Consider the following 13,981-nt stretch of genomic DNA (forward strand, 5'->3'; position numbering starts at 1 on the left):
TGCTCGCCCCACGCTACCTGCAGGATCTTCACTTTGGGGTCCTGAAGGCGTAACTGTGCTCAGCTCTGACCGCGGCAGCTCTTGAACACCAAGGAACCCAAGAATCGCCAGGGACATTACACTTGCAGGTTCCCCAAACCCCAAATCTGCGGGTCTGTGGGTGGGGCACAGACGTCTGAATTTTAGCCAACATTCCTGGCAGCCTGATGGAGGTGACCCAGGGAGCTCATGGAAAACCGCGGACAGAGTTGTGGGGTGGCTGGTCTTTCCAAACAGGAGAGGGCCTGCGTTTGATGAGAGCAAATTGTTCTCTTCTCCTAAGATGGGATAAGAAAGCGCAGTGGCTTTTTCTTTTCTTTAGAGCAAGATTCACATTCATTCACTCAGCTACCGGTATGCTCTCCTCCAGCTGGACTTCTGATTGGAGGACCCGTGCATGTGATCCTAGCACCCAAGACTCCTTGCATCCTTGCAATCAGACACGGGAAGGGGGACAGTTTGTCTTTCTTGGTTTTCCCTTTGTTTTCTTGCTTTCACGGCAATCTCCACCAGCTTACAGGTGCTACACTTGAAAGATACAGGTTAATATTGTAAATCAACTATACTCCAAAATAAAATACAATAAAAAGTAAAGACGCGTGGCAAGTTGCAAATTGAAAAGATGACAAGACTTAGGTGAAGAAGAAATAGAGAGGAGCGCCACCTTGAAAATCAACCAAAACGTCGGACTTCCCTGTTGCTTCAGCGGTTAAGACTCCATTCTTCCAGTGGAGGGCCTCGGGGTTTGATCTCTGGTTGAGGAACAAAGATCCCACATGCTAAGTGACATGGCCAAGAAAACATAAAAGAACAAAACGAAGCAAAAGAACCAGAACTAGTCTTCCAAGAGAAAAGCAAATATCCATGGCAGAATCAGTGCAGCTCTGGTCTTAGAGGGAGTAGTCCAGTGGTTAAGACTCCACACGCCCATTGCAGGGGGCATGGGATGGATCCCTGGTTGGAGAACGAGGATCTCAAATTCTGCGCAGCACAGCAGTGATGATAATGAATATCGTGGCTACCTTTCTCCAGAGGGCCAGTGCGAGCCAGGCTCTGCTTGAAGCCTCTTCTCTAAAGCAGGGGCTACTCTTTAGTGATTTTCAGTCCAGGATACATAGCATCGTCTAGGTTCTTACAAAACCCCCAACGCCCAGGCCTCCTCTCCAACCATTCCTTTAGAATTCTCGGGGGTGGGGCCCAGACATTGGTGCTTTTAATTTATTTATTATAATTGGAGGCTAATTATTTTACAATATTGTGGTGGTTTTTGCTGTACATTGACATGAATCAGCCACAGGTGTACTTGTGTCCCTCCCCTGTCTCAAACCTCTTTAAAGCTTCCAGTTGATTGCAGGACCAGCAACGCAGAGAGCCACTGGGATGCTCGAGACCCCTCCCTCCCACTCCCCCCCAACCCTGCACACAGCACGTTCCAGGGCTGTAGTTCACTCACAAGAAAACCGAAGTTCATCTGGTGCCAACCCCAGGTCACCTGTCTTGAACATCATCGCTCCCATTTTAGTAAAATTTCGTTCTGATAATAATTGCTCCCATGCAGTCTACAAAGCGCTTAATCACCCCCAGAAGAAACCCCTTTGACGGGAGTCTTCCAAGAGAAAAGCAAATATCCATGTTGGAAACGGGGCAGTGCTGGTCTTGGAGTGCAAGTCTCCCCAAGTTTGGGCCAGTGAGCACCTGCAGAGAGAACACCTGGGATTTAAATCTGTGTCTTATGCAGATTTCTGAGCCCCTCCCTCTGAAGACCTAAGGTGAGTCAGGATCTCAGGGGACAGGCTCAGAAGTTGTATTTTTAAGCATCTGCCAGGTGAGTCTTCTGCACAGGTAAGATAGGATGCTGGGCCAGGGGCTTCCAGACTGGCCACAGGACTGTGGGGGCAGCCTTGGTTTCCACAGCTATAGAGCCAGGGGACAAACAGGGTAATTGTCATGGAGAAGCCAGGCTGCCTCGTACCGTGGCCCCAAGCATTAAAAGGGGACTCCATCCTTTAGGCTCAAGATTGCATGAGAGCCTTGGCCTTGATATAAACAAGGGGTGTCAGAAACAAGGGGTGTGTTTCTAGGAGTGGGTGAAGGCCATCTCACCTGGAACAAGGGCAGACCAGAAAACGACTCTCATTGCATCAAGCTGGCTGCTCGCCTGAGCTGCGTCAGGGAGCTGCGGCCAGGAGCCCAAAGCACCCACACTAGATGGATACTCTCAGGGCTGTGGGTTTACAGGAGGTCATAGAGGCCCAAAGGATGGGCTAGAGAATCAACCACCATTTCATTACTTTGGGGCTGCAAGTGCTACTGTGATTTTGATCCCATTAGATGCAAACAGATAAGGGAAGTCTCACATGAATGATGTGAATCTGAACTTATTTCTGAAGCTCCATCATCACTCCAGATGTCAGAGTTACCCTGTTCCAGGGAGGTCAATGCTGATGCAAGCCCAGTTTCAAAGGAAAATCCATTTGCCTTCACTACCTCATATGGGAGTTGTGGAGGTCAAAACCAATGATGGGCATGAAAGTACCTCCCAAGACATGAACATTCTATGTAACTCCAGGGTATAACTTGTCTCATGAGTCAGCAGAAATTAGTGGATATCTGAGGTAAGCAAACCTATGGAGACATGAGGAGGTATTTATATCGAAACTATGCATATTTTACTGGAATTTATAATAAATGCATTTGAGGTTGAATTGCATCAATAGAAACAACCCATTGCATACCCAATACATTGAAATTTGTTAATATGACTGTAGAATAAATGTTAATTATTTTAAATGCAAATTCTGTTATTCATAACACAGAGTCTTAGTCAAACCATTTACAGTAAGTCCCCTACATGTGAACTTTCAAGTTGCAAGCTTGCAAAGAAGTAAACATGTTTCCAGCCCCTGTATGCCAGCTGTTGTACCATACTGCTGTATTTTTCATGATGCTTTAAGATTAAAACTGTTTTTTTTAAATTTTCTGTTTGTTTTTATGTATACACTATTTGTGTGAAAAAATATTATAAACATATTACAGTACAGTACTAGATAGACTGTGTTAGCTGGGTACCGAGGTTAACTTTGATGGGCTTCCGAACAGACTGGACTTATGAACATGCTCTTGGAATGGAACTTTCTCATAGGTAGGGAACTTACTGTATTTATTTGCTCATCAACTATTTGCTGAGCACCTACTGTGTGCCAGGCTCTGTGATGGGTGCAGAGGAAACTTCCTGGCTTCATGGAATTAACAGACTGGAGGTCACATCAAGCAGGTCATCAAATTGCCAGGCCAGGGATTATTAGATTAAAGTCTACTGGATTTCTTTCAGGGGTTTAGACTCAGTTTTGACAAAAGCACCAACCAATAAACAGAGAAATTAAAAAGGAAACATTGTACTCTTTGCCCTTCAATCTACATCACAATCGTATGGGCAGTTTTATTTATGAAATCCTATTTTCTCACTGAGATCTAGTAAATAACTAAAGATAAGATCTAAACTCCTAAAAAATCAATCTCAGTTTCCTAGGGCTGCTCTAATAAAGTATCACAGTCTGTGTGGCTTACACAACAGAAATTTTACTTTCTCACAGTTCTAGAGGGCTTCTCAGGTGGCACTAACGGTAATGAACCTGCCTGCCAATGCAGGTTTGATCCCTGGGTCAGGAAGATCCCCTGGAGGAGGGCATGGCAACCCACTCCAGTATTCTTGCCTGGAGAATCCCATAGACAAAGAAGCCTGGTGGGCTACAGTCCATAGGGTCACAAAGAGTTGGACACGACTGAAGTGACCTGGCAGCAGCAGCTGGAACTTAGAAGTTCAAGACCAAGGTGCCAGCAGCTCTGCGCCTTCTCTGGTATCTTCAGAGTTCCTTCCTTCTGCGTGTGTCTATGTCCTAAACTCTTCCTACAAGGACACCAGTCATATTAGACGATGGCCCATCCTTCCGAACGACCTCACTGAGCCTGAATCATCTCTTTAAAGACCCTGCTCTACACACACACTCTGAGGAGTGAGGACTTCCTCCTGTAAATCTGTGGCGGGGGGCACAGCTGAGTCCATAACAGACTCCACTACATCACATCACATCCTGCTCTCTTCTGGGCCGGGAAACCAAGAAAGAGAGGAGACAGACAGGCCACTTGGTATGCCTATCCAGCTAGCACTTTTCAAACAGGACAAACTTTCTTTAAAAGTAATCACATCTTTTACATCAAATATCTTCCCCAATTAAGCTGTTTCAAGGTGTCACTCCATCTGTCCTTGGTTAACTGAACATGGCTTTGAAACAAGGTGTCTTTTATCTAATGTAAAATTAACTGATGTAAGAGTTGATTGGAGAGGACGAAAATAATCTCGTATGTAAAGTGGAACATTCAAGGTCAGAAAGAGGGCAAATGAGTTGGGTTTTACATCAGGCTTTTGGTAGTAAATCATCCCTTTCCTGACCATCCCACACAACACTCTCTCATTCATAAATGCTGCTTTAAGATATTGATTTCTTTTAAATGTTTCCAACCTGATTCTGTAGAGCTGATAACGACTTTCATAGCTTTATGCATTTTATTGATTGTTTTTAACTTTATATTTATGCCTTAAGGCATATTACTAAGAAGGGCTCCATTTCATAAATTGAAGGATGCGCGAGATAAACAGCAGGTGAGCAGGAAGATCAGATCCGGAACCACGGGAGTAAGGGTGCTTCTATTCCTGGAGCAGTTTATTTCCTCCAGATGAACTTGGATCAGCATCGAATCCAGTCTACAGCTTTGAAATCTGTATTATTCTCCATGAGACGGTGCTTTCCTTTTCCATAGCTGCTCTGCAAACTACAACTCTATTTGCCAGTGGAGCCTCTGTGCCACCTCCCGACAGATACACTCTGTAGTCACCTTTGCATCAGCTGCAAGCGTGCTCATTCCCGCTTGGGGGGATCTAAAATCATCTTCTCCAGGTCATCTGCCAACCCAGCAGCATCTCATCCTAAATGTAAGAGTGTTTTCAAATGTTCCTCTGGTATGTAACAATAAGGAAAGGTGGTTTTTTAAGACAAAATGGAAAAACTGGAGATTTTCTCCCTCTCCAGCCTGCAGCTCTTATCTTTCCACACATTCACTAGAATCCAAAGGATTCAACGCAGTGTAATATATGAAAGTGAAAATCTGGCAAGAATCTAAATGTTTTTTCAAAGCGGATTGGGTAAGTCAATCATGGCATGCACGATTGCCTCATGTTCTGTAGAAATTAAAACTAAGGATGGGAAGTTGCCTGGGATAGAATGTTATGAAATACAAGGACACTATAAACGTTGATATACATTACAGCTGCGTGCTTAAAAGTGCATGCGTATTTCCTTATTTATATATTCCTACATTTTCCTAAGTGTCTACATGAAATTACGATTATTTTTGCTATCGGGAAAATTAAAAAAAAAATTTTTTAAACAGAAAACTCGGTTCCATAATTCATTCCTTTTAAGTAATCACTTGGCTGGAGAAGTGCCTGCATATCATTTCTATGGCTTCGATGAATTTGAAAGGAAAAGTGATCAATCTTGCAGAGGCTCTGGAGGAGAGGCAGAGATTTACGGCAGTTACAAAGGAAGGGCGCCCGTTTGGAGTGTTTCATCACCCATCCTTATAGCACCCACCCAGGGGCAAGCCTGAAGAGCTCAAAGTTAGGAGGGAAGTTTGAAAGTCACACCACTGTCATGATCAAAGCAGAGGATCCGGATCATTGCAAAGTAGATGTTTAGAAGGCGTGGTCTCTGAGAGTTAGCCCAGTTATAGATAATGGCCAAGTGTGAGTATATGAGTGTGTGTGTGTGTTATTGAGATCCAGCCACATGGAGCCAAAGATCTGTATCGTGAATGACCAAACTGATTAATTTTAGCATCAACCAGAAAAATGCTGAAATTGACTAGCTCAATGTGAAAAACAGGTGGGAAAGATCTTCAGACAGTATCTTTCTTGTTAAAACAGCAGCAGCTGACCTTCACATTATCCTCCACTTCTTAATGGACATCTCCTCCCAGGGGTGGTTCTCAGTGGGCCATGGCTCCTTCAAATCATTTCCCTCCCTGCAACCCGGGGTTCCTGCTCCTGCTTTCAGGGAGCACATTAATTATAGTTACACATTTGCACATCTCAGATAGGGAGCTCCATGTTCCACATAGAAATAGCTTTAAATATTGATGACTAAATCTCAGGACCCAGAATAGTGGCCTTCATCCATTGTGTGAGATTTCAGCCTGGGATCTCTAAGGATATGTTGAACTTTATTAAACACAAAGTTAAATTAAAGGATAATACCTAAGATGAGTATTTAGGGCACAAAATTATGTTTTACCTTGGCTACATTAATGCTATGAGGGATCAATTCTTATAATTCCACTCTTTCATAATTACAAAAGTTGGCAGCAGAATTATCATTTGTGAAAGACAAGAGATGCCTTGTAAACTGTAACACTTCGGACAATTCTCTCAGGCAGGAAAGTCCATAGTTCAAGTTCTGTTCACTGGAATGAAACTTTCTCTACACCAGCCCTGTCGAGCAAGATCAGAACAAAAGCTCTGGAGCCAGACAGCTTATGAGCTGTGAGATTTGGAGCAAGTCAACTACTGGAGCTACTGAAGCTTTCATTTTATCATCTGCAAAACAGGTATAATAACAATACAGTTGTCCCTCAGAATCCAATGGGGGTTGGTTCCAGGACCGCACCTCCTCAGATACCAGAAGCCAAGGATGCTCAAGTCCTTTGTGAAAAATTTCAGAGTGTTTGCAATATAACCTATGCACATCCTCCTGTTTACTTTAAATCATCTCTAGATCATTTATAGCCTGCAATACAGTGTAAATGTTATATCTAAATATAAACTGGCATGTAGCATGTTCAAGTTTTGCTCTTTAGAATTTTCTGGGATTCTTTTCCCAAATAGCTTCGATCTACAGTTGGGTGAATCCACAGAGGAAGAATCCATGGACATGGAAAGCCAGTGGTCTCTCCTTCCCAGGATTGTGCTAAGGTGAAAAGAGTCAGTTAGACAGAGCCTGGCTTGTGATAGGCTGTCAACATTACCACTGTGTACACAGAGTTCTTTATTGTCTAGCATCAGAAACACTTCATTTTGTAAATATGACCTCTAATTTTCTTCCCTGTGTGAGACCGCTGACACTTTTTGCAGTTATAACAACCTGTGCTAGCTTGTTAGATTTCAAATTACCTCTTCTCCACCTTCAAAATGCCATATGGCATCATACTTCCTCTCTAGCAGATTAATTTTGGTTTAAAGCTGAGATTTGATCACCATACTCTGATACTGAAAATCTACAAATTATTGGTCAAGATTATAAAAGGATGAATGAATACACACTGCATGCTTTAACGTAAAGTCTTAGCATGATGGTTAGATTTTCTGCTGCGTTGATGCCACTTTTGACTAAACAAAATAAAATGCAAACACATCATAAGTAGGCCAGTGATCACATTTTACAGTTGGCTGCATTTTGCTGACTACTCTAGGAGTTAGAAACATATGTTACCTCGGTGAAGTCAGATCTCTTCTCTGGAACATCAGACTGGAGATTTTTAAGGGCAATTTGATCGTGGGGACTGTACTGGCTGTCCCGTAATCCTAGGCAAAAGGAAATAATATTGCTACTTTTTAGTATATGAAAGGATAAAGTGGAGTATATAACTTTACTATAAAATTTAATGTCACCTACTCAAGTATTATGGACTTCCCAGGTGGCACCAGTGGTAAAGAATCTGCCCGACAATGCCAACGACATAAGAGACACAGGTTCGATCTCTGGGTCAGGGACAATCCTCTGGAGGAGGGCATGGCAATCCACCCCAATATTCTTGCCTGGAGAATCCTATGGACCAAGGACCCTGGTGGACTACAGTCCATGGGATCGCAAAGAGTCGGAAATGATTGAAGCGACTTAACACGCAAGTATTATATGAACCAATAGTGAATCTAGGCTCCTCGGACCCATGAGAAAAACCTTGCCTGTTCCCCTCATCCACTCCACCCACCCGTGGAGGCTCTGAGCTCACTGTTATTCAGTTTATCAGGGTGCAAGATGCCTTCTTCCATACTGCTGCTCTACGTTCCCAGACTTGGAAGTATTAATAAGTGAATAAGTTTAGCCTTCACACATTCACCCGTGCTCTGAGTTTGCACCCAGCAGAAGAGAGAATCATGCCTATGGATTTCTCAACATCCCTGGAGTTAAGAAAGCCTGAACTGCAAGATCAACTCTCATCCAACCTCTTAACACAGTCATTCTGGAAGGAGCTGTGAGCGACTCAAACACTGATATGGGAGCTGCTTTGGAATATCTGAGGATAATTCTGTGAAGACACTGTGGGGAAAAAATGAGACACCGTGGACCACCCTCCACATAAACACCAGCCACAGCAGCAGCCAAGAATATCTTCAGGTCCACGTGCTCACAGCAGGGGCCAATAATTGTAGAACCTGGGCTCGGGTCCTGGCTCCACCATCCACCAGCTTGGAAACTATGGACGAGTCTATGGAATTTCCTAATCCACCCAACCAGCCCTGCACCCCTCATGGAAAGCCGAGGAGAAGGAAACTGCACTTTGCGATGCAAGCCTGCAGTATCAGGACGTCTGCCTGGTGTCCTGCCGCCAAAGCAGGGACGTGAGTCAAGCCCAAGAAGGTGGGTAGCGAACAGCCTTCACTGCAACACAGCCCTGGGTTACAGCGTTGCCTTCACAATGCGGCTATTCCAAGAAGAGTGATTTTCCAAAAGACGGCAAAGAATGCTTTCCCAGCTGCTGGTGCTGATGACGAGAAAGAAGAGATCTAAGAAAGCAGCTCTCAAATTTAGCATCTTTATCAGTTCATGAGAAGGGTTTACTAAAGAATTTAGATAAAATTTCAAGCATCTTATGGGGGAAATGATATGCTATGGCATTTTCAAGTTTGGCAGATTTGCAAAAGCATCAGGATATGGCCATTTCAAGGGCCACCACTGACCCATCCAAAATATATCCACGTCTCATCTCGTCCTTGGTGATAACAGAGCCCCCATCAGATCCACCCAGACGTGTGGCTATGTCCCCATCTGAGCCTGGTATTGAGTGACAGAGACATTCATCTAACATGATGTGCACGGATTACTTCCCGTGAAGCACAAATCTAAGACCTGAAAGATGTCATGGATTTCTGTGCAGAGTCGATGCATCATGATGAACTGACAATAAAGCTGATGAAGACGGAAATCTTCCAGGCTCTGGTCTGTGTTTAAGAACTCCGCAGTCAGCACAGGCCTGGGGCCAAACCAGCCTGGCCTGCATCCCAGCTTGGCCCCGAGCTCACCTGCAGAGGGGAGATGCTCGCCCTCCCTCCACATTATGGATGGGAGTCTTCATCCCTAAAATGCAGGTAATAACACCTCCTTCCCAGCCTTGCAATCTGTGTTCTACAGGTCCCGTATGTTACCAGGGGTGGGATGTGGTGTTGCTGCTGCTGCTAAGTCACTTCAGTCATATCCGACTCTGTGTGACCCCATAGACAGAAACCCACCAGGCTCCCCATCCCTGGGATTCTCCAGGCAAGAACACTGGAGTGGGTTGCCATTTCCTTCTCCAGGGATGTGGTGTTAATGCTCAGTAAATAGCCTGGTTACGATCCTTAATGAGCGGGTCCAAGGCAGTTGCTCCTCTCCCACCCAGACCCCAACGGTCCCTATCACCAAGACATCAGTGGTTGTTGGAATCAGACCACAAAGTTCCAGGCTTTCTAACTATGTGTGTGACTTTGGGCAGGTGATTCTGCATCCCCTTAGCTCCTTGCTATGAAGTGGACATAGTGGGGCTTACTTCATAGAGTTCCTGGAAAAAGGTGAAATGACCTAAATAGCACAATGCACAAAATATAACAACATGCAATGAACATCACTTCATGGCAAAGAGATGGGGAACCAATGGAAACAGTGAAAGACTTTATTTTCTTGGGCTCCAAAATCACTGCAGATAGTGACTGCAGCCATGAAATTAAAAGACACTTGCTCCTTGGAAGAAAAGCTGTGACAAACATAGACAGCATATTAAAAAGCAGAGACATTACTTTGCCAACAAAGGTCCATCTAGTCAAAGCTATGGTTTTTTCCAGTGGTCATGTATGGATGTGAGAGTTGGCCCATAAACAAGGCTGAGTGCCAAAGGATTGATGCTTTTGAACTGTGCTGTTGGAGAAGACTCTTGAGAGTCCCTTGGACTGCAGGGAGATCAAACCAGTCCATTCTAAAGGAAATCAACCCTGAATATTCATTGGAAGGACTGGTGCTGAAGCTGAAGCTCCAATACTTTGGCCACCAAATGCAAAGAGCCGACTCATTGGAAAAAACCCTGATGCTGAGAAATACTGCAGGCAGGAGGAGAGAGAGACAACAGAGGATGAGGCAGTTGGATGGCATCACTGACTCTATGGACACAAGTTTGAGCAAGCTCCAGGAAACGGTGAGGACCGGGAAGCCTGGTGTGCTGCATTCCATGGGGTTGCAGAGGGTTGGACATGACTGAACAACGACAGACAAACATTAGCCATGGAGAAGCAGCATCTCTAGAAGGGAGGAGGGAGGCTGCCGAGATTAGATAAGCAGGGTCTGTGCATGAGTATCTTCTTGCTGCTGTAACAAATGCCGTAAACTCAGTGGCTTAAACAACACAAATTTATTATCCTACAGTGGATATCTGAGTCCAATACGAGTCTCCCTGGGCTAAAATCAAGGTGTTCCCAAGGCTGCACTTATGTGGGAGGGTCTAGGGAAGACCCTGTTTTTCCTTGCCTTTCCTTGCCTTTCAGCCAGCTTCTAGAGACTGCCACATTCCTTGACTCATGGTCCCTCATCACTCCAAACTTCGTTTACATTATCACACCTCCGTGATGCTCCCATTCCTTCTTATAAGGATCCTTCTGATTAGACTGGGCCACCCAGATAATACAGGACACTCCTCTCTTTTTAGGTGGGTTCTTAATCCCACCTGCAGAGTGCCTTTTGCCTTTTTTTTTTTAAGTTGTTCAGTCGTGTCCAACTCTTTTGGGATCCCATGGGCTAAAGCCCACCAGACTTCTCCGTCCTTGGGAATTCCCAGGTAAGAATACTTGAGTGGGTTGCCATTTCCTTCTCCAAGGGGTTTTCCTGACCCAGGGACTGAACCCGCATCTCCTGCTTGGCAGGTGGATTCTTTCCCACTGAGCCACTTAAAAGGTAATATCTTCACAGGTTCTAGGCAAGAGGATATGTACATAGTTTGTGAGACCAGTATGATACCCATCACAGCCTAGTTGAGGAGACTGAGGTAGATGTATTGGCTGGAATGTAGGGTCTTTAAAATGATGACTCTATGGGAAAGTTCTTAAAATGTAACTTTAACTGAAAAGAAGGAATCAAAGTCTTATGAATCCCATGATTACAACGTTTAAATTTTCTTTAATGTTTGTGGGAATCCACACAAATGGCAAAGCTGTAACTTAGAGTTATGAGCCTGTTTTTGAGTAAAATTGAGGTGTGATTACAGCAATGCATGCATTAATTGATGACCCAGAAGCCGTAAGAGAGCTTACTAGGCTGGGCTTCCCTCATAGCTCAGTCGGTAAAGAATCTGCCTGCAATGCAGGAGACCTAGGTTCAATTCCTGGGTCTGGAAGATCCCCTCCACTGGAGAAGGGAATGGCAACCCCCTCCAGTATTCTTGCCTAGAGAATCCCATGCACAGACTAGCTTAGCAGGCCACAGTCTATGGGGTCCCAAGAGTCGGACACGACTGAGTGACTAAACCACCAGACTGGTTAAAAGTAGAGACTTTAGGTGAAGAAAGACGCTAATCCAACTCTGTCTCTGGCACTAACCATTTGGGCAATTGAGGTCATTTTGGGCAGCTTAAATTGTCAATCTTACTTCCCCATGTGTCAGAGGAAACACAACACTTGTCTCCTAGAGTGTTCCAAGGAATAAGTGATGACAAGTACCAAGAACTGAGCAGAGTTCCTGGCACATGGTGACAGGTTCCCTGTCCCTTCCCACCTGACCACATCACTGTCATTACTGAGAAAGCCCCCCCTCCACTGGGGGCCCCACCCTGCCATCTCTGACTAAGGCAAAGCCGGTGGACATTTGAGGCAGGCTACTGAAAACAAGGCCAGCAGGAGTCCGGGCATTTTCCAGCAGCTGGGATCCGGGTCTCCAAAACAGATATCTGCAGAACCCAGGACCCACGGGCAACTGGCCTAGGTCTCTGGAAGAGGTACTACTGCCCGGGCAGGAGGGGCCAGCCCGTCTGCTCCTTCCCCTGCAGCTGGCCTGTCCCAGAGCTCTCACTGGGTGGCTGCCTGTCTGCGGGCCAGCAGGTCAGTCTCACTCTGCAGCCGGAGACCATCCTGGTGAAAGGGACACTGGCAGAGCGTGGACCCTGAGCACCTGGAGGACACACACTGGATGGGGCTTCATCGCCGAGTCAGCAGCCTGGGTCCAAGCTAGTAACTGGAGTGCTAGGAACTGGAACGCGGAGCTGACCCTGTTCCCGCCCCACCGTCCGGCTGCCCGCGGCTGCAGGGAGGCGGCTGTCAGAGGCTCGCAGCTTTGCTCTTCTCGGAGAACCATCCTCGACAGAAGGCTTCCTCCGCCTTGGCCCACAGCCGGTGGGGACTCACAGTGGTACAACTGCCAGGGCAACGCTGCGGATTGCACCAGAGCATAACCCGAGGGCCAGCCTGCCCCCAGGGCCCACCTATCACCCCCTGCAGCTTTCCCATCAGGCCTCTCTCCCTCTCTCTGGGTTCTGTCCTCAAGGGCACCTGCCCCCTCGTGCCCCTCAATTCCCACCTCAGGCTCTGCTTCTTGGAAACTCGACACGCTGGCATCTCACTGTGCTGACCAAGCGCGGGGGATCTCAGTGTGGGTCCCCAGACCTGCAGCCCCAGCATCACAGGGTGACGTCAGAAACCCGCAGTGTCAGGCCCTGCCTCCTGACCTGCAGACCCACTGATCGGGAAACTCCGGGAGAGGGGGACAGAGCGCATCTCCTGGGCCTGACCGAGCCTTCTGGTTCACCCATGCCGCTTCACCCCAAGGGCACTGTGGGTCCTAGACGATCGAGTGCCTGCACAGACGGTGACTCGAGGCCCTCGAATGGAGCCAGAGCTCTTCTGACTCACAGTCACCCCACGGCTTTTGGAGAACGCACCGAGGGGTTGGCAATGGGACTTTTACTCAATGTCTTTAATTAGAACGAAGCCATCGATGATGGCACCGTGCGGTTATTTTGAAACAAACTAAAACTCATTCCCCAGGGGGAAGTCAGACTGACAATTTAAGGAAGTTGCCCAAAATGACAAGTGCCCAGATGGTTAGTGTCAGAGACAGATTTGGATCAGGATCTCTCTTTACCTAAGTCTCTGCTTTTAACCAGTTTGGTGGTTTAATCACTCAGTCGCGTTGACCCTTACGACCCCATAGACTGTAGCCTGCCAGGCTCCTCTGTGCACGGAATTCTCTAGGCAAGAATACTGGAATGGGTTACCATTCCCTTCTCCAGGGTATCTTCCCAACCCAGGAACTGTTCCCAGGTCTCCTGCATTGCAGGCAGTTTCTTTACCAATTGAGCTATGAAGGAAGCCCTTAACCCAGGCCTTGCTGGTTAAGGAACGGGTTCAGTCTGGTGCCCAGTGTCCGCTGTGCCTGGGGAGGGGTCACGGCACAGACAAGTCAGATGAAGGCTTGTCTCCCATGATGGCTGGAAAGATGGAACAGGATTCCACCTCCAGCAGCCTAAGTCCTTCCTCCAAAGCCATGGAGGCCTCCCTGGGGGCTAAGAGAGTGAGAGCAACACGAAACTGAGCAACCGTGAGGCCTTGAACCAGACTCTCCTGGAATCTAACTTCCTCCCTGGAGGAGGGCGTGCT

General features: G+C 46.4%; 1 protein-coding gene across 3 annotated transcripts in view; it reads right to left on the reverse strand.

Moving 5' to 3' along the window:
• The window catches only part of C12H10orf90 (chromosome 12 C10orf90 homolog), a 258,213-nt gene that overhangs the window by 77,689 nt on the left and 166,543 nt on the right, over positions 1-13,981 (reverse strand). For all 3 annotated transcript variants that reach the window (XM_088842544.1, XM_088842543.1, XM_055425902.2), the window contains one exon: positions 7,584-7,675. In XM_088842544.1, the coding sequence (XP_088698670.1) occupies positions 7,584-7,675 (92 nt within the window). The remainder of the gene's footprint in view (positions 1-7,583; positions 7,676-13,981) is intronic.

This window comes from Moschus berezovskii, chromosome 12 (genome assembly GCF_049115385.1).
Source record: "Moschus berezovskii isolate FMDL1 chromosome 12, NW_MosBer_1.0, whole genome shotgun sequence".
Classification (NCBI taxonomy): domain Eukaryota; kingdom Metazoa; phylum Chordata; class Mammalia; order Artiodactyla; family Moschidae; genus Moschus; species Moschus berezovskii.